This window comes from Neofelis nebulosa, chromosome 13 (assembly GCF_028018385.1).
Source record: "Neofelis nebulosa isolate mNeoNeb1 chromosome 13, mNeoNeb1.pri, whole genome shotgun sequence".
Classification (NCBI taxonomy): Eukaryota; Metazoa; Chordata; class Mammalia; order Carnivora; family Felidae; genus Neofelis; species Neofelis nebulosa.
In genome coordinates, this window is record NC_080794.1 from 36,883,375 (window position 1) to 36,903,951 (window position 20,577).

The window sequence follows — 20,577 nt, forward strand, 5'->3', positions numbered from 1 at the left end:
CCAGACTGTCGGCCCTTAAGCCCCTGGGCTCCAAGTGACAGGTTCTACTTATCACATCACACTGCCTAAAGGGCTGGCAGCATTAGCCACCGGGATTGGGGATCTAACAGGGAAAAACACACCAGGCCTGTGCTGCCTCCTTTACCCACCCCTTCAAAACGCACACCCCAGCTGGGGATAAAGGGGCACACTGGTGGGCGGAGCCTGAGGGGCATGGGGAGGAGAGATGAGCAGAAGTTGTATTACTTGAGCTGTCTCCTTTTTCAGAATCCACTTATTAGCCTCAGCTTCCCATAGATGTAAGGCCTGCCCTAAGGAGATTTGCATATTCATTTTGTTTAACATGATTCATCATTATGCAGGGGAATGAATTTGGGGGTGGGGAGATGGAGCCCCGTTTGTGAGCCACGGAGCCGTGCACCGAAAGCTCAGGGCAGCATTGGAGGCACCACACGGCCAGCGGGCTCCGCTGGGACAGAGATGGGGTGAAGGCCACAAGGAGGCCTTCCCTTAGCCTTTTATCCAGGACTTTTGTCTCTGCTGAGAGCAGAGCAAGGACCTCACCCTTCAGAAGCATCCCCTCCCCTTCCAGACCTCCCCACCAGAAATAACATTTGCAAAGCACTTTACAGTTCATAGACCCTTACACGCACCCCGAGAAGGAATAACATTATGATAGAGCCTAAGGTGTATTGAGCAGCGATTTTGCACAAAGCACTCATCGTGTGTGTTATCTCCTGTAAGCCTCATGATAATCCTGTGAGATAGATCTTCTTATTCCCATCTCACTGTAAGGAAACTGAGCTTCAGAGAGGTTGCCTAACTTCCCTAAAGTCACACAGCAAAAAGGGCTGGAGCTGGGACTCACACTATAATTTCCCTGATGTATTTGCTCTTTCAAAGCCTCCCTTTGTCGTGTCTGTCTTCCTCCCCATAAATAACCACCTGGAATTGCTCATAACCATTTCTCTTTCGGAGGGGTGAAGAGTGTGGCCAACATAGTCTTGAACTGTGTTATTCGATAAATATGTTTGGGATCGCTGGATGAAAGAATCGGACAGCTCCTGATAGATGACTAACTCTTACACTTCCAGCACCTTCCTGGTGACGTCTGACACTTGTCGCTTTCTGAACCTGGAGCCTCTGGGTGGCCTGAGTTGTCCTGTGGCAAGTCCCTTAAATGTCACTAGTAGACCCTGGCACTTAGCCAGCGTGACAGGATTCCCAGTTTCTCAAGGTCATCTTGGCCATCCCCCTGCCTCCTAGACCTCGTACACTTTGCTCACTCATCACTGAGAATAATATAGCATGGTGGTTAAGAGCTTGGGCCCTCGAGCAGCCTGCCTGGGTACAAACCCCAGGATTCCTGCTTACTACCACATGGCCTTGGACATCTGGATAATGGGAATGGTAATAGTGTCTGCTCCAAGGCTTCCATAAGGACTGTACGAGATAGTGCATGGAAAGTGCTTAAAACAGGGCCTGAAATATACGATGTCATCAACAGATGTGAGTTATTACCTGAGACCCACAGAAGTCTTTTTCTTACTTAAAAAAAATCCCAGGAGACTCCATGCATCTATTCATTGTCATTTTCCGTAATCTAGCAAATCTCAAGACGACCTCATGCCTCAGCTGATCCCTGTTTCCATTCAGAACTCAGCACCCTACAGTCCTGGGTTCAGGGACGGTGTCCTGGAACCTAGACAACCCAGGTTTTGTCCCTCCAGGGTAGCTTTTTAGAGAGAATTCTTCTGTAGGTCACATCCAACCTTTCCCTAGTTTTTTTTTTCTCTTCAAATTGTCTACTTCTGCAGAAGGTGGTGATTTTTATTTTGACCTTTGAGATTTCAAAGCACTTCCTCCACTGTTAACACATTTTGTCTCCCCTGCAGAGCTATGTGGAAGGCAGTACGGGAATTGTTATACCCATTTCCTGGGTGGGAAAACCGAGGCATCAATGTTTGCATCAATGCTCTGTGACAACAGAGAAGGAAGTCCTGCAGATGGTTATTGGAAAGCCAGAATGTGACCCAACATTTCAGAACTGTTGTTTCTGGATTTTTTTCCAGTCAGGCCAACATGCATGAGGAGTAATCATCACCTAATGAATGCTCCCAGGTCTCCAGAAGCTGGTTTCTAAGTCCCTGCCGGGGGAGGGAGGCGGGCTGGCTTCCGGGAGCCAATCAGTTTAACTTTCAAGTCGGGGAGGGGTGTGAGAGTAAAGCTAAACAGCCCAGGTCATCCGGATCCACTCCTCTGCTCTGTCACTCCTCCCATAACACACAGAGAGAAGCAGAAACTGGTTCCCTGGGGGAGGGTGTGGCACTGCCTGGTGTTGAAAGCAGCATGCTGTGGGGACTGGGGCCGGTGTGGGCACAGGGGCCACCCCACCATCATGGCGCTCCTGTCCTGTGCTCTCTGCACATGGCCTTCAGCCAGCTGCTGGCCTGTCCATGGTGCCCTGTGCTCCCACAGGTCAGCAAGTGAGAAGGTATAGAAGGCGTCTGGGGGAGGACAGGTGCGTGGACAGCCCTGGAATGTGGTGCTAATGGGAGGTGACACTTGGTGGAGGAGGTGCCTTGGAACTCTACTGCCGTTCCTTATATAGGAAGGACACTGGGCTGGGGCTGGGGTGGGGTTGCTGCAGTGAGGGGTGAGAAAAATGGCCTGGGGTTTCCTTAACCTCTGAATGAGGAGGAGCGGGGGCCTTTGCACACTTAAGGGTCATACCTCGCTCTGAAAATCAAGCTTCTGAGAAGGGAGGGAGGGCCCAGATGTCTGTTGGATGAGGCTTCTCCCAGCCCTGCACACCCAGCACGTGTGTAAAGGCCAGGGCCCATGTGTGTGGGGTGGAGAGAGAGCATCTCAACCTCAGCTTGGGCACATATGCCTAGAAACCTGGGGAGCCAACAGCCTTTTCCAGGAAGGGAGTGTCGTCTCTATATGCTGGATGGTGATGCCTACTCTCCAGGGAAAATACCAGAAGGAATTTGGATGGAGGACACAGAGCACCATGAGCAAAGGCTAGAGGTGGGCCCACACCCTGGGGGCTGCCCTGTAGAACAGTCTGGCCAAAGCAGAGTGTCTCAGTGGGGCAAAAATGAAAGCTGAGTTTAGAGAGGGAAGCTTTGGTCAGACTGTGGTGACATTCAAGGCCCAGGAGACGTTGCCTTGGAGGCAGTGATAGTGTCTGAGGAGGAGAATAAGCTGGGAGATCAGTGCTTTAGGGCAGTGACTTTCTGGGATCAATTACAGGGTCAAGGCCAAAAAAAAAAAGAGGAAGGGCTGCAGTAGACCAGCCTGTAGGGAGATAAAATTTTTTCCACTTTTATATTAATTTTTATCAGAGTCATATTTGCATGAGTTTAAAAGTCAGGTAGTAAAGCCAGGTTTATAATAAAAACATCAATGCCTCATCTCGCCCTTTCTCATTCCTGATTCCCACCCTGAGACAGTCTCTTTCAATTTCTGATCGTTACCTTCTTATTTCCAAATTGCATGCGTGTACATTTTTCAGTTTTAGATATTGACTTCCAGCTCTGAAGGATGAGAATGGCACTTTTGCCCCACCCTCTACCTCATCTCTGTGGCGCACGCACACACACACCCCACTCCTAACATGCTCTACCCATCCGCCCGACTTATCCAGAGCCCACATGACATTTAGTGTCTAAGGCATTGTGACTGTGTACATATTATTCAAGCTGTGCCATATAGCGTACTGAAATTTTTTTAAAAAATCCTTTTTTGTTTTCTCTAGAGTTAATGATTACCTCTCTTTCTTATTTGTTTGCTTAGGGTTCTGTGAACCTATCACTTACTCTAAATATTCTGACATAATTAAGTACCTCCTCTCAGTATATTAAAAGTATATTGATTTTTTTTATCAGATTGTATTTCTCTTGGCAGCATTCCCCTTGGAGCATCCATCCTCCAGCTCCACTCCAGACGGGCTGTGCTCTGGTTCACTTTGCTCTTCTGGAGGCTAAGTGGCTGAGGACACCTGTGTGGGGCATGGGGGATGAGAGGGGAATCACCCAGAGAATTTCTTTGTCTCTTTCTATGTGGGTCCCATAGCTTCCTCTTTCTTGGTTCACACCCTCTGAAAAGGGATTCATGGGATTTTTTTTTTTTACTCTGTTTGAAAAATGTGTTTATTCTAAACACATATTTGTTGATAGTTTAGCTGGGTATAGAATTCTAGAATGAAATCGTTTCCCTCATAATGTAAAGTCATTTCTCCTTTGCCTATAATGTTGCTGTTAAGAACTTCAGTGCCATTTTGATTCCTGATCCTTTGACTGTAGACTTTTGTTTTCTCTCTGAATGTGTCTCAGATTTTTTTTTTAATCTGAGTGTTTGGAAACTTCATAGTTTTATGCTTCAGTGTGGGTCTGTCTTCAGAACACAGTGGCCGTTTTCCATCTGGAAACATGTCATTCAGATCTGGGAGATTTTTTTACCTCTCTTTTCAGATAATTTCCTTCCCTTCATTTGCCCTGTTTCCTCTCTCTCTGGAACTCCTATTAGTTGGGTGTTCGATCTTCTGAACTACTTCTCTAATTTTCTTATTTTCTCCCCCAGTCTCCATCTCTTTGAGTTTTGTCCTACTTTTGGAGAAATTTCTTTATCTTCCAACTCTTCCATTAAGTTTTCATTTCTATTATCTTTTCCTCTTGGAATGTTCTGATTTCAAAGATGCTATGTCTTGTCTCTCTGGATGTTAAAACATTCACTTTTGGGGTGCCTGAGTGACTCAGTCAGTTAAGGATCCAACTTGATTTCAGCTCAGCTCATTATCTCATGGTCATGAGATCAAGCCCTGTGTTGGGCTCCGTGCTAAGCATGGAGCCTGCTTGGGATTCTCTCTCTCTCCCCCCCTCTCTCTGTCCCTCCCCTACTCGTGCATGCACTCACATACACATGCACTCTCTTGCTGTCTCTCAAAATAATTAATTAAACATTTGAAAAAAGTTACTTTTGTTATTCCTTCCCACTGTCCCCCTACCCACCCCTGTCTGTCTTTCATAGTCGAGGCTCTTCTCAAATGTTTCATGACCCTCAGTTCTATGTTTATATTTAAGAGTGTGTTCACATTTAGGCACATGGAAACCTGCTGTGTGTGTTAGGGCAGGGTAGGGTGGAGTGCTCTTGTCAACCAGCAGACTTCACTATGGGGTGATTTGGTGAGGACCTAGCTGTTTCCTTGCGAGAACTCTACCATGTTAATATTAGTGTTTTCTCTGAGGCAGTTTTCCTATCTCCTGCCAGGCTGTCAGTATTCAAGAGGCCAACTGGCTAAAGAGGCCTGATTGGGGATGTGAGTGGAGGAGAGATGCAGATTTTCATTGGACCTCCTTGTTTTCAGTGCCTTATCCAGCTCCCAGCCTGGGTCCAGAGCCTGACTAACTTGGCCCCTTGAGAAAGTAGACCTCCTGTCTTCTGCACAAGCCAAAGAAGGCATTTGGGAGTCTGACTACTCTTTAAAGATTTGCGGTTGGTCTCCCTGGTTTGGGCATCACCTGGTATCTCCAGCTTCTGATTTCCCAGGGTTCTGAGTTGCCAGCCTGAGCTTTGGCTTGCCCCTCTTTCCTAAGGCAGGCTCCTGTCCCATCAATTCCTAGTTTCCAGGATTTTGTCAACGTCTCTCATCTGCTTTTGCCTCCTCTCCTGTTCTTTTTGTCCTTGTGGACCTATGCATTTTTAATTATCATATTGTCATTTTGGTGAGGGGTTGGGACAAAAACAGAAATAAATGGACGTGTTCAACCTGCCCTGTTGAATAGGAAGTCCCGATTCTGTTAAAACATTTATTGAATGCCTTCTATAGATTTGCAAGTGACGATGCTAGGTGTCACTGCAGAGGTGGCCAAGGTAAATAACAAAGAGAAAAGGAAGGATGTGAGGAATGTTGAAGCAAGAATTGTCAGGTGCTGGTGCCCAATGAAGAATGGGGGGCAAGTCCAAGATCATGCTGGCAGGCAAAGACCCTCACAGGTGTGGGGAAGTCAGGTCTGCACTTTGATGGGTGTCTTCCTGGGATTCAGAATGGGCAGTGCACAGCTGGAGGCCAAGAAGGAGGGAGGGACTCAGATGGACAGGCCAGAGCTGGCCCCAAGGAGATGTGGAATAGCTAGGAAAGTGCTTTAATCATGCCAGGGTGTGTGGCACTCAGAGCTCAGCCCTTTGGGGCTCCTTGTGCCCACAGGGCTTGTTCCTCCACCCAGCAGTCTGCCCAGCTCTCAGGGAAGACCCAGCACCTTTTGGGGTCCAGTGCACATCATGTGAGAGATAGCAGACACTGATAGAGAAAAGAAACGTTGTGAATTGATCTCTTCCGGACTCTTCTGCAGAGAGACGTGCTGGAGTGCCCATTATACACATGCGGACTTGTGCACAAGCCAGTGTGCCCTCTCCCTGACCAGAGGGGACCACCTGAGACATCCATCGGGGCCCTGTGGGCACTTGCCTCTCCAGGTCCCCCTCAAAGCACTGTTTCTCCCTTTGGACCTGCTTTCAGCTGGAGCTCGCACACTCTTTCTTGCCTCTTTGAGAAAGAAATATGGTCCGTCTCCCACAGACCCCGTTTCTCCCCTTCCCTAAGCTGGAATGCCACAAAGCCTCTACAGCTTCACATTTGGAATGACACCCTCCCCAAGACCCCAGTGGGCCCCTGCCTCCAGAGTCATCAGTGAAGTGGCACCTGCTGTGGCATTCGATGGAAACTAAAACACCAGCACCTCCCCTTTGCCCCAGGAGCCCCCTTGTCAGAAAGGCCTCTACTTCTGATATGACTTCCTCTTGGCCCAGTGGGAGCTCATTTCCTGATTCCCAGTAGAAATGTGCAAATTTTGGGACACTCTCTTCCTTCTGAGTTTTTGGGGGGCTAAAGCTCCCCATCAGCCTTCCTTTCTCCAGTGCAAACAACCCAGAGCCCCCCCCACCCCCCCCACCCCCCCGTCTTCGGCCCCCATGTCATTCCCAGCCCTTCCAAGGAGGGAAGTGAGTGAATCAGCCCTACTTGAGCAGGGACCCTGAGCCCACTCTCCACCCTCATCTGCAGGGTCCCTGAGGTCTGGGGACACAGAGGTGACCTGAACTTGAACCCTAAAATTCCATCACTCACTTACAAGCTGTGTGACTTGAGACAGATTGCTTCATTTCTCTGAGCTTTCATTCTTCCGCTCTGGGGGAAAAGGAGGTGATGAGATAATATTTGATGGCTCCTGGGCCTGAGGATGGAGGAGTGAGCTCCCTCCCCGCCCCCACCCCACCTCAGGTGGGGGGCGGTGGGGGGGAAGGGACGGGCAGCAGCCCAGCCTCTGAGCAGCACGCGCACGTTCCAGGAGCGTCTGTTCCCAGCTCCGATTCACCAAGGCGCCCGCACCTTGTCAGAACTCCATCTGTCAGGAATTTATTACTAATGCATTTTATAACAGGCTTTATAATAAGATATTAAAGACTGTGGCGGCATCCAGCAAGCATTCCATAAATATTAATAACGCCTTTAGAGACGACACCTACAGTGGAAATGGTAGGGCTTCTTGCGGAGGTGGGGTCGAAGGTACAGAATAAATCGAATTGAGGAGGGTACACTGCAAAGATGAGAGGGTACGGTGTGCTCTATTTCCTTTCTCTTGGCGTCTCGAACTTTTGTTCTTCTTTTCCTTTGTTCACAACTTTCCCTCTGCACTGTCTCTTTTTCTCCCTTTCAGTTTCTTCCTCTTTCCTTCCCTCTCTCTTCTTAGGCGTGCTCTCCCACCTCACCCCCATCGCCCTTTGCTCCCCTGTTGTGCTCTTTCACTGTCCCCTCCTAGTTTCCTTTGTCCCCTGTCACCTTCTTCTCCCTCCCCTGCCCCCTTCCTTACCGTCTCTCCTTCTCCGTTTCCTGCGCCTTCCCTCTCTGCCGCTCCACCTGCCCGGCCCCTTCCTCCCTTCTGCACGCACCCCCCCCACCCCACTGTTCCAGTGAGCACCCCGAGCCACCTCTGTAGAAGCCTGGAGTGTAATGTAACTCACACTGCATGTGAGAAGTGAGCTATTTATCATTATTATTAACGAACAAGATCCCTTGCACAGCAGAACATTCCCAGAGTCTATTCCCTTGTCACCCCAGGAGTAGCAAAAAGATTTATTTGTCTCTGAATTGCACAGTGTGGCCCATTTGCAGCGGGTCCATCAGAAGTGGCGTGGAGCTTAACTGGGAACTGGAAGAGGCGGGGGCCTGCCCTGTCTGCGACCTGCGTGGAGTGGGCCTCTGCTGAGAAGGATCCAGCTGGCAGTGCAAGGGTTTTGCGGGGGGGTGGTGACTAAACACTGGTCCCTGCCTCCCAGGAGGCATGGGCGGTGCATCTGGGGAGATTTCCCTTGAAACGGCCCAGAACCTATGAGGGAGTGGGCAGGCCTGGGCGGGAGAAGGAATGGTCATAGAGGAAGGGGTGCTAGGAGCAGAACTGGGGCAGGGAAGCAAACCAAGAGGCCTATCTCAGAGGCAGGAGTAATCACGCCCCGTGGAACCTTTCCTCCAAAGACCAGCCACCCCTTTCCAACAAGAAAGTGGACTCAGGGCCAAGTCTACAATGAACATGTGGGGAGAAGTTGCCCTAGAACGGGGCGGCCCATGTCGACTGGAATGGGCCTTTTGGCCCTGCCTCCACAGCTCAGGACCACCCTGGCAATGCTTCTGTAGACCCCTGAACCCCAAGCCTAGACTCCGTAGGAGTACCTGCCCCTGGTTTCCTTGCCTCCAGGTGGGCAGAGCCTGGCCTTGCAGAGCATTGCTCATCCAGGCCTGTCTTGGCTGAGTGTGTCAAGCCCATGATCAAGCTGTCCCCTGCCCGCCCCTGCCACCTCCACATTCATGCTGATCATTGCAATGACCTGAATGGATTTGCATGTTAAATGGAGTGTCTGGGGACGCTTAAAAAGGAGAGGGAGCCCGCATTCATTCATCTAGGCTGTTTTATTCTTCTCCCCATTATTACCTCCCTTGCCCCCAGCAGTCTAGGAGCAGTGGTAGGGAGCTTTGCTTTCTGTGGCCCAGCCTGGGCGTTAAAAGGATGGAATCCCTGCAGGCAAGAGTCAGGCTGAGCCTGGGGCAGAGCTGCAGGAATGAGGAGGCCTTGCCTGTGGCTGGATACATTCTGGGGGTGCCACGGGGCAGGCAGGAGTTGAGACCCACGGAGGACAGTGTAAGCCAAGGGGGTAGCCATGGGAAGGACAGCCCAGATTGAGTCTCTACACCACAGCCAGGGATAGAAAATGAAGTCCAGGCAGGGCCTGTGACGACCAGGGTAGGGGAGGCTCTCAGAGGCCCTTGTCTCTGCTTTTCTGTCTCACTGTGCTCATTGTCATCGCTGCACATGGGCTTCCTTGGCCTGCCCGTGGCTTCTCTGCTGCCTGGTAACTGTGGCTTTCTGCTTGCCATGGTGCCCACCCCAGCCCGAACAGATAGCAAGAACCTTTGTCGGGTTTGTGCAGAAAATTGGTTTAACTTGCAAGGCCCCATCTGATTGGCCTGTTTGAGTCAGGTGATTACCCCTGGACCAATCAGATGTGGCCTAGGTCTGAAGGCGCTTGGTACAAACTTGGCTGCCTACATCCATCCCCTTGAGCAGAACTGTGAGTACAAAAAGCATCTTTACTTGGAAAAAGTGTGGGCGGGGAGGCAGGGGTTGGCAGTCTCTGGATGGGGCAAATAAAGCACTATATGTAAGGCAAGGCATCATATTTCCAATCGTGGCTGGACTGGATAATCCCCAAGGCTCCTTCCTTGCTCCTACATGCAAGCCATCCCTGAGTGGTGCATGGTCAGGCCTGGCCTCAGGTTCAGGAGCTGTCTCCAGGCCCCCCCTCTGACCCCTTCCCCAGACCCCAGCCCTCTTCTCCCAGGCCCTCCAAACCGGCTGGGGAGGGTCTCCAGATGTTCTCCTACCCTGGATCTGTCCGCAGCAGCCATGAACCAATCAACAAAGATGTTCTCTTTCTGAATTTTTAAATGCCCGTTTGTCTAGGTTGATGATGAAGAGATTGATTGGCTGTTTTTAATATCTCCCTTTAAATAGAGCTCATCTCACCCTGCTTGTGATGGTATTTTATTACCATAATAATAATTGCAACGACCATTTATTGAGTATGGTTCAATATTGCTGTGTGCCTGGCTCAGCAAGAAGTTTTTTGGGTTTTTTTTTTCGTACCTTGTCTCACTTAATTCTTTCTTACAACCCTGGAGGTAGGTACCGTTAACAACTCCATTTTTACATTTTCCCTGGTACAGGGAAACTGAGCCAAAAGAGTTCAACAGCAGAAGTTTGAGGTCTCCAGCCAATAAGTGGAGAGAGAGGCTGGGACTCAAACTTGGAGGTGGGGTGTGGGGGGTGCGGGGGGGGTCTGGGGGTGCGGGGGGGTCTGACTCAGCATCTCTGCTCTGAGTCACCAAGTTCTACTGTCTGCTTGGAAGCCCGGGTGTACCTGGCTTCACAGAAGAAATCTGCTTGCATTGAAGGGGCAGATCTTTAAAGGGGGTACATCTGCACATTCGCATGAAATAGCTGCGTACTTGGAGAAGCCCCCGGTGTCGGTGCTGATGACCACCACCCCCCGCCCCATTCCCCTGATAGAGCATGGCACCCGGGACCTGAAAAGCAGGAAGTCAGCATTCTTTTCCCTCCAATGGCTTTTCCCTTGTAAGTATATGAATGGCTCTTTGCCAGGCCCATTTAAAACCTTTCGTAAGTTACGCACAAATTAAATGGGTTTTCACTGCCGGGCATGAAACATAATCTAAGAAGGTCAGACACAGGGCCATTCCCTCTTTTTCCCCCTTTCCCCTGTCTTCTTGGATCTCACTTTTAAATCCTTTAATCAGTTGCCCAGAGAGCCTTTGCCCCGGACCGTGAGGTATGCACGGGTGAAATGTCCCCTGCTCCCCGAGGCAGGGGGCTGCAGAGCTGACATTCTCGAGGGAGCCATCCCTTCCCTCTGGGCGCTGGCTCTGTGTGGGGTGTGCTCTGAAGTGCTGTCTAGCGGCCTCACAGGGGGCTGGCTGCTCTGAAATGGGAACGTGTCCCTCCCTCCAGTGGCAGAACCCAGGCCCTGATGGAATGGCTTGGAGGGTTAGGCTGGCTCCGGTGCTCGCGTATGCTGTGCGTGTTGGATCTAGAGGGAGAACCGTAGTTTGGCTGAGAGGCTTGTAAAGATCTCCTCGAGCCCCATGCCGTCATGGTGGCGTGTGAGGGCAGGGACTGGCTCCACTGAGCCCAGTGCCAGAGGGCCTCAGACTTCGGGGCCCTGCGTGCGGTGGCCCCGGGTATGTATGTGCAGAGTGCCTGTATCCATCAGGTCCCCGGGGAACAGTTCATCTCAGTTCCAATAAAGGCATTTCAGTGAAGAGACATCTTACAGAGGGTGGGCAGGGCGAGGGGGCATGAAGGGCTGTTGAGGCACCCGAGACCAGCAGCAGCCCTTAGGGCTGCAGGGAAAAGGGGAGGGGATAGCACTGCCTGCCTGGACCCCACTGAAGGCTGCAGCCAGGGAGGAGGGGTGGCTGGCCTGGAGCTGGAGGGAGTAGAAAAGTATCCCCCAGGCTCCTTCTTCTCCTGCCTCTTTCCCAAACTCTGAGCTCCTACCAGCACCTCCCCCTGGCAGAAGCTAGTCTGCAAGGGAGCCTGGGGATGGATGCTGTCCACTGAGGTCTTGCCGGGGGCAGGGGGGTTGGGGAGACAGAGCAGGGTACTCTGCATCTGGAGGGTGCAGACAGAGGATGCCCAGCACAGTATTATTAATATTCATCGTGCGTCTTGACACCTGCCTGCCTTCCCCTCGAAGGCGTTCTTGTCTACAAGTCTTCTGGAAGGCACCAGATGACAAAAATCCCAACTGCCAACTTCTAAGCACTTATTACATGCTGGGAAATTTGCACTCCTGAGCTCACGTTCTCTTCACACTAACCCTATGGGACGTTATTGACTCCGGTGGACAGAGAGGGGATTAAGGATCAGAGAGATTAAGGAACCCAAAGACACACAGCGAGGCTGGGGCTCCAGCAGAGGCCTATCGATCCCCGAAATCCTGGCACTTGTCCGCTCTGCCCCCTTGCACACTTGATGCTCTTCTGGAGGGAAAGAGAGCATCTGTTTTCCAAGCCACCGAGCTGAGGAGGGAAGGCCTAGCAAAGGAAAAGGAGGTTCAGAGGCTCCAAGGTGTGAGGCAGCCTGCTGGGTTTGGAAAGTACAAATAGCTCTATCTACCAGGAAATATTAAACTGATAAGAATAGATGCTACACATGATCTTAGCTAAAGGCCACTAAGGGATACCTGCCAGAAAATAAAGTATGAAGGAGGAGACAGGGCCAGACCATGAGGGCCTGTGTCCTGTGCAAAGGGGCACTGGGGAGTCATGGATGGTGTGGAGGAGAGGGGCCTCCCTATCTGCCTCCTGTGCTCAGTGCTGGTGGGAGAAGGACAGGTTATAAGCCTGTTTATTCAGCCTGACACATGCTCAGCGATGGGGGAGAATCAGCACACTCAGAAAGAAACAATGGCAACTCCATCACATCGTTCTCCCGGGGCCCCTTCCAGCCTAAGCAGGGGTCTTGTAAAGAACACTCTTGCCTCAAGCAGATAGTTCCGGGGAAGGGTTGCCAGCATGCCCCGGTGAAAGAAGTTGCTCAAAGCGGTGACACAGGGCCCACGTCACGGCCAGCAGCACAGACAGGAGGCAGCAACGCGGATGCCTTCCTTGAGAGAGACCCTGCAGGTGTCAGAAGGGACCCAGTGATTATCCCAGCATGAAAAAAACACAGGACCAGGAATACTGTCTCTGCCCTCAGGGAACTTACGGGCTAGTCCCACACTCGTGGCCAGGAGGCTTCACTCAGGCTGGCACTGACACAGAAGAGTCAGGACGAGAACTGCCATGGGTGTTTAAGAGAAGTATTTAGCATAGAGCTTAAGATCGGTGGCTTAGAATTGGACCTGATTTCAAGGCCACCTTCTACCATTGCCTAGCTGTGTGCCTTGGGCAAGGCACTTCACCTCTCTGAGCCTTAGCTTCCTTTTCCAAAACCGGATGCTAGCTGCCACCTAGAAAGCTACTTGTTACAGAGGTGACAGATGCAGCACACAGCACAGGACCTGGCACGTAACAGTTGACGGGAGCAGGGATTGTTTTTACCCTCTCGTCTCCACAAAGAGCCTCATTAGCTTGCCCATCTTCAGATGTGCCCAGAGCTCACTAAATTATGAATCGGTTCCTTCGCCCAGCATTTTGCCGGCGTGGCTGGCGTGCCGTGCCAGGCCCTGTGGCGGGCGCTGCGGTGACGAGAGCTGGCCGTCGGGCAGAGATGCAAACAGATCCCGAGAATGTGCTGAGCGCTCTCTGGGCAGCTCGCACATGTCTTGAGAGAGGACACTGACTGAACACCTGCCGTGTGCCAGGCACTGTGCTAGGCAAGGCAGCTGGAGCCCTGTGGCTTCCACGGAGCACGGGCGCTGTGAGGCAAGACAGGCACGGGCCAAGGAATTATAGAAGATATGTGGATGATGAAAGCATCCAGGGTGAGGTGGGAACCTTAATATAAACAGCGGGGGAGGGTGGGGGCGGGGGAGGGGCTGACCTGCCTTAAGGGTCTAGAAGGTTCCATAAGGAAGCAACATTTCACCAAAGACCCCAAGTCGGAAAAGGGCAGGGGTCCGTACATAGTGTATAACAGAGGGAATCATGGCAGGCTCCCAGGAAGTAGTAATATTGGAGTGGGGCTTGTGGGCCTCTCGTGGCAGGCTGCCATGGCCCAGGGAAGGCTTGTGGATGCCCTACCCCAGGGCAATCCGAGTAACCTCCATGCTGCCAGCAAAGCCCTCGGGGCCCCCGGCCACCTGCCTGTAGTGTGCACCTCTCAGCTCCCTGCCCTTGAACCTCCCGACACACTGACTCCCAGGTGCCCCACTGAACCCCCCGAGCCCGAGGCTTGGGCAAAAAGGGGCACTCAACGGACGAATCAGCACCACCAAGAAACAGGGGGCTTGGGGACCAAAAGGCCCTCATCCAGAACTCCAGGATGAGCAGATCATCTTTAGAACTGGTGCTGTTACGGCCACCAGGAGGCCATCAAAAAAAGGAAAAAAAAAAAACAAAAAAACAACCAGATACTGCATTTTAAATTCCTCTGAACCCTCTTAGAATAAAAATGACAAAGCCGCGGGTGCGGTTGGCTGGAGGGACGTGGTTAATGGGTTTTGGGGGAATAGTCACCGACAAAGGCAGCTGCTCCGAGCACTTCTCACCCTTTTGTTTGCTTTGCTTCACCCCCAGAACACACCAGTGGGGACACCCATCTTCATTGTGAACGCCACGGACCCCGACCTGGGTGCGGGCGGCAGTGTCCTCTACTCCTTCCAGCCCCCCTCCCTGTTCTTTGCCATCGACAGTGCCCGCGGGATCGTCACAGTGATCCGGGAGCTGGACTACGAGACTACGCAGGCCTACCAGCTCACCGTCAACGCCACGGTGAGTCCCGCGTGGATGTCTGCCTTCCCCCCCCACCCCCCCCGGGGGAGAGCAATGGGACATCGGCGTCCTTCCCTGCTGGTCAGGCTCAGCCATCGTGATGCTGGTGATAGTCACAGTGAGACCAAGGGCCGGGCTGGGCTGAGCACTCGGGTGGATGGTCTCCATGAATCCCCACGGCAGCCCCAGCTCATAAGTAATAAATGCCAAGTGACCCATGTTACAGACGAAGAAACTGAGGCACGGGAGCCATTCCGGTGACGGTGGTGACTCAGCAGCTTCACTCCCGTGCCCGCGCTGGTAATCCCACAGGACATCCGTGGTGTGGGGTGTCCCCTTGCTCTCTGGAACATCAGGCAGAGGTGGGAAGCCAGCTATGTCGTGACACCACCCGATATGCAGGGACCAGAGGGTCCAGGCATCCTGAGTAGGGCACGCTATGTGCTCCAAGGACCGCGCTGGGGCCTGGAAATTCCGGGTTCAGTTAGTGAGGAGAGGGAGGAGAGAGAGAATCATCGTCCCGTTATATGGCTGACGCTGTTGAGACTCACAAGCCGACGAGTAGCAGGGAGCGAGCATTCAAACCTGGCTTATCTGCCACCCGTCCGGGGCCCCCACGGCCAGGAGTTTCTGAGTTTCCAGAACATCACAGCGGCTCGGCCTCTGTCGCCTGCTGTTCGGGAGGACCTGAGGGACAGTCAGGCCACACCCTAAGCAGGCTCCTACCCCTGCCTTCCTGTCTTGCCTGCTCCTGCCTCTTCTCCAGGCACAGCCGGAGCCCTCAGCAGGCCGCAGGGCAAGAGCTGGTGGCCGTTTGTCCCTTATCGCCTGACACACGCCCTCTGGCCCCGTGTCGCTGCAGCGGGGACTGCCAGTGGTGCTGGGGGCTCCACTTGGCCGGTCACAGAGCCCGGATCCTGGGGTAAGACACACGGACTAGGTCGAGGGTCCAGTGTGAAAGGTGGGGCTCCCCCAGGCTTGGGCAAGGTGGAGAGAGGCCCCAAGAACCAGGAAACGCACTCTTTTTCTGGGGAGGCCGCTGCAGGAGACATTCACGTTCTTCCCTTTCTCCCCTGGTTCCGTGTTCGTCGCCTGGGAGGCCACGTGTGCTGCTGTTAGTAAACCTGACTTCTGGGACCGACGGGGCTTGCGAGAGCAGGGTCCGCTTTCTGCACGCACCTGCACCCTTGTGCACTCCCTTGCCCCCGCACCCAGCTGCGGTGTCCCTCCCGCCACCCGCCATTTGCCCACACCGGGGCCCAGAAATGCACAGACGCTTGCTCTCTTTCTTGCTATGAGGCTGTCTCTGTGGAGTAATTTCCATCTTCCGTAAAAATGGCTTTGGGCTGGTGGGGGAGAGACCAGAGCTGGGCACAGGCTCAGGTCTGGGTGGCCAGGCCTGTCAAGAGGCCTGGGCTCGAGCTGAGACGGTGAATACAGTTAAATTGCTGTTAATCTCCCAGCGCTCAGGCTCTGAAGCAATAGAACGGGAGCAGCCCTTCGATATTGATGGCTCCTGCACCTGCACAGTCCCCCCTAGGACCCGTGCTGTGCCCTTGGCTGCTGGGCATTTCCCCAAGGAGAGTCTCCTGTGTGGCATCACAGGGAGCAGGGTGGGGTCCCAGCCGCCACGGGGAGGGCACCAGGTGGGGAAATGTGAGGACTTCCCCGGAGACGGCTGCCGAGAGCTGCAGGCCCCAGAGTGGCAGCTGGGAGCCCAGCGTGTCGCCTGCCCTGCCAGGGTGCCCTCTGCCATCCCCATTCCCCAGCCGTGGAATCCGAGATAGGCTGCATGGGGACATCTGTGGCGGGAGCAAGGCTGTGGCCCCAGGACTGCGGGACGGAGGGGAGGGCACGTGCCAGGCCGGACAAAGCCAGCTGCCCACAGAAGACTGCTAACGGCAAATGAGGGTCACTGGCCTCCCCTGCTCCGAAAGTCAAGGGGCTTTCTGTTCCTCCCACTCTGGCCCTGTCTGCCTGGTTGTTCAGGTCCCTGGCGGAGAGCTCTTACCACGGGCAGCCCCCAAGCCTGGGCTGTGGGTTCCATTGTCTTAGAGTCTGGGAAGGTGTCTCCCTGATGGATCCTCTGCCCAGCTCCTCCTGCGTCCAGACTCTCCCCCACCCTACCGCACGCACCCCTCATCCCCAAAGTCCCTCACTCTCTCCGTGACTGTCCCTGAGGACTCTTAGGACAACCTGCCCTCTCCCCCGCCAAAGACTCTACTGCTGCACCTGTGTACCTGGAGGGCAGGAACAGGCTCTAGGCTTGTTGAAATGGGGAGAATGCTTTGCATCAGTCAGGTCACCCCAGACCAAGGGAGACTCCATCAGAAGACGGTCACTCTCAAATCCCAGACCAGAGAATGTACAGGCCTGAGGGTTCACGGAGGTCATTGTGTTGAGCCCCTTCGTCTCCCAGAGAAGGAAATTGAGACCCCACGAAGGAAGAGAACTTAGGCAGAGTGACCCAGCAAGTCAGGGGCTGAGATGACGTCAGGGCCCCAGATCAAAACAGGGCAGGTTTGTATTGCAAAAGGATCTGAGTTTGAGTCTGGGCTACGCATGCACCTTCTGCGTGACTCTGGGCAAGTTACTTAACCTCTGTGAGTCTCGGTGAACATATCTGAATAATGGGCACATAGTATCTACAAAAGCAAACAAGGCGCGAGCGCAGTGCCTGGTACGAAACGTGTATTCAGCGTGTAGTTTCTGTTCCTCTTGGCTATCGTTATTCGATAGCAGTGGGCTATTTAATCAGTTTATCATGGGGGGCTGTGTATTTGGGGGCAATAGAAGATGTGTTTCTGATTTCCTCTCCTGGTGAGCTTTCATAAGACTAAATTTCCAATTGACTAGGAGGGTTCAAACACGGCCTGCCTGGCCGCAGGGGGATGGCCTACACGACCTCTCAGGATTTCTTCCTGGAGTCCCCCAAATGTCACATGCCCCGGAGCTCCCCCTGCTGTTCTGTCAGAAAAGTTGCTTGACCACTAAACCCTGGGTGCGGACGGGGAGGGGGCGGGGATACAGGTCTCAGACTAGCCCCCTGTCCTGTGAGAGGGCCTTTCTTCTGAGGAACGCCCATCCTGGTCCTTCCCTTGCTGCCCTGGGGTGACAGGGGGCAGGAAGTAGGCATGACGGCAGCCAGTGGCCTCTGCCTGAATCAAGACAAGTTGCTAAGGACAGCACTGTCTCTTTACCCCAAGCCGGTCATCCCACCCGTGAGGTGTCCAGCATGATCAGGGCTAGGCTGGGCGGGGCCGGGGGGGGGGGGGGGGAGATCTACCCTAACCCTCCTCTGTGACACTGGATAAGCCACCTTCTGCTGGGCCTTGGGGACCCTGTTTGCGTTTTCCTGCACAGGTCAGAGATCACCGTGGGTTCTTAGAGTTCTTGAACTTCTGTGTACTAACGATCTTTGTGCAGGAGTGTGGGAACCTGTGCGTACATAGGCACACAGGTTTGTGCACATGGGTGTTGTGTGTGCAGGTGTATGTGTGTGTGTGTGTGTGTGTGTGTGTGTGCGTGCGCACGCGTGTCAATAATGTCACAACCTAAGGCTGTGTGTTCTCTGTCCTCTAAGGATCAAGACAAGACCAGGCCTCTGTCTACCCTGGCCAACTTGGCCATCATCATCACAGATGTCCAGGACATGGACCCTATCTTCATCAACCTGCCTTACAGCACTAACATCTATGAGCATTCTCCTCCGGTAAGATGCTCCCTGGCCCTCGTGGGGCTTCCCTCTGAGCTTCCGTTGGGGACGGGGGCCCTGTTTGGTAGGACAGGCTCTTCCTTGGCATTTCTTATTCCCTTCAATCCCTGTGCATGTCAGTGATGGGTGTCTTGGCACAGTGAAAACCCAACCCCCTCTTCATACCGCACCCCGTGTCCTCACCCTCTCACTTCATCCCCAGAGGGTTCCAAGAAGCAAAACACAAAGACTTACTAGCATAAACAAACAGGAGCAGCTCAGAAAGATTTATGTGGGATACTAGGGATGCCTGTGGAACCAGCCTGGTCTGGAGAGCGCATTTGGACTCAGCCAGGCTTACCCAAACAGATTTGGGCCCAGCCATGTTCATGGGTCGATCTGCCTCTCCCAGCCAACCAGTGCTGCCTAAGATGGCGGCCGTTTGCCCCCCTCTCCCCAACCCTCTCTGGCCTGGCTCTTCTCTGAGAGCACACAGCTCTGGCTGCTCCTCCTAACTGCTGTGTCTTTGGATTTCTCAAGTCCACGTTTTCAAAAGAGGCACCTGGTTGGCTGCGCTCATGGTTCTGTGCCACACTGCACAGTCACCGATCTCCAGCCAGCCAGGAGATTGGCTGCCCTTGGGCTCTGTGTCTGCCTCTGGTTCAGTCGGTTGTGACTGGGAATCTTCGAGATCCAGACGTGCTACTGCCTGCTTGGCAGGGGCTGGGAGCGGGCAGCTTCACTCGCCTATCCCTTGCCTGGTCGCCATCCGTGGTTTTGCACAAACTCGACTAAAACACACACTGGGCTGATAAATTAAGAAAAACTGGCTCCTCTCAGCAGGTGCAACCCTGGACATGCAGCTTGGGGAGTCTCTCTTGTGGAAAGAAAAACGTGCCCTTCCTTTTGACGGAGCTCAATGTGCTTAGAGGAAAGACACACAACTTGGAGAGCAAAGCAGGGCACCCACATGCACACCTGCATAGGCTCACAGGATTAGGTTATCAGTGAAAGGCAGGCTTCCCTTGATCAGGGTGCAGACTGTACCTGTAAGGCCACCGCAGGCCAGGGAAGCCTGACCTCCAGTTTGGAGGCTGTGGTCCATCCTGACCATGGCATCCTCGAAGCACTGTGCTTTAGTCTCCGGGTTTGTGGGGGTAGTAGCCATGTCTTTCTTGGGGCCAGGTATGGGCTGGAGGCCCTAACAGGCAAGATCCTTTTTAGTCTCCTGCTGCAGGCATCTGGAGATGTTTTTGGGGTGGAGGGGGGCATCTCAATGCCCCCCTCCTCACCTTCTCTTTCTTAGTGGTCCATGGACAGCAGGACCTCTAGCTTTTGAGACTAAAGGCTATCTCATTCCAAAGTCTCTTTGCTACCCCCACATCTTCTCAGCCCGGGGAGTCCTTCCCTGGCCTTTCAGAGAAGATAGGCCCTTCCAACTGTCCCTGGCCCCTAGATGTCCCCTTCTTAGCACTCAGCGCTCTTGGACAGCTGGCTCAGCCTCTGCTTCCCTGCTGGACTGGAAGCGTAGTTGGGCAGGGATTGGGACTGCTGTGGGCATAGCACATCAAGGGTGCTAAGGATGTGTTTGTGGAGTGAATGAATGAATGAATGGACGAATGAACGAACGAACGAACGAACAAACGATGTCCTGGTCAGACCAGCCCTCTCACCATCCTGCCATCCTCATCACCCCTTACGGCTGCTCCTATCACCAGTACAAAATCTGCCCGTCTATTGGTTCCCAGCTCACTGGCCACTTTTCTTTGATGTTTTTTTTTTCCTGGCTTTATCCTCACCAGCCCGCAGACGTAACCAGCCATTTCTTTCCCTCACCCCTCCCTGTGTTGCATAATTTACCACTGAATTATAGTTGTCCCTATAATGTTCACCGACGTGTGAGTGGGTTATTTTGGAGCTCCTGGTAGTCAAGGTACCTGAGTCTCTGGGACCTGGTCTCAGGCTTCCAGTGGGTCTCCCAGGGCATCGTGCCCAGGGCTGAGTGCAGAGAAGATGCTCAAAGCCAACTTGTTGGTTGAAGTGAGGATGTGATGGTGACCAGGCAGCCAGGGAAACTGGGAGCAGGTCCCCGCACCCACCTTGGCCAAATCACACATGCTCTGGATGGCTTCCTCGCTGGGAAACAGACTGGGAATGTCTACAGTAGTGTCTCCATCCCCCGAGGGCTTCAAGGATTAGAGGTTGCATGCTTGTGTAGAGTACCCAGCGAGGCATTCGGTCACAGTGGTTATGAGTAGGTTGTCCCTTTGGCGCCGTGAGGCCACTAAAGCCAATGCCCCAGGAGCTCCCAGGGAGCAAGTGTGAGCCCCACCACTTAGGTCACGACTGGGCTCAGGGGAGCCAGACGAGGAAG

The 20,577-nt window shown here is 53.2% G+C and overlaps 1 protein-coding gene across 7 annotated transcripts in view; it reads left to right on the plus strand.

Annotated features, from left to right (window-relative positions):
- CDH23 (cadherin related 23) overlaps positions 1–20,577 on the plus strand; it is a 416,105-nt gene that overhangs the window by 166,197 nt on the left and 229,331 nt on the right. For all 7 annotated transcript variants that reach the window (XM_058696615.1, XM_058696614.1, XM_058696613.1 and 4 more), the window contains exons 7-8: positions 14,315–14,509; positions 18,093–18,221. In XM_058696615.1, the coding sequence (XP_058552598.1) occupies positions 14,315–14,509; positions 18,093–18,221 (324 nt within the window). The remainder of the gene's footprint in view (positions 1–14,314; positions 14,510–18,092; positions 18,222–20,577) is intronic.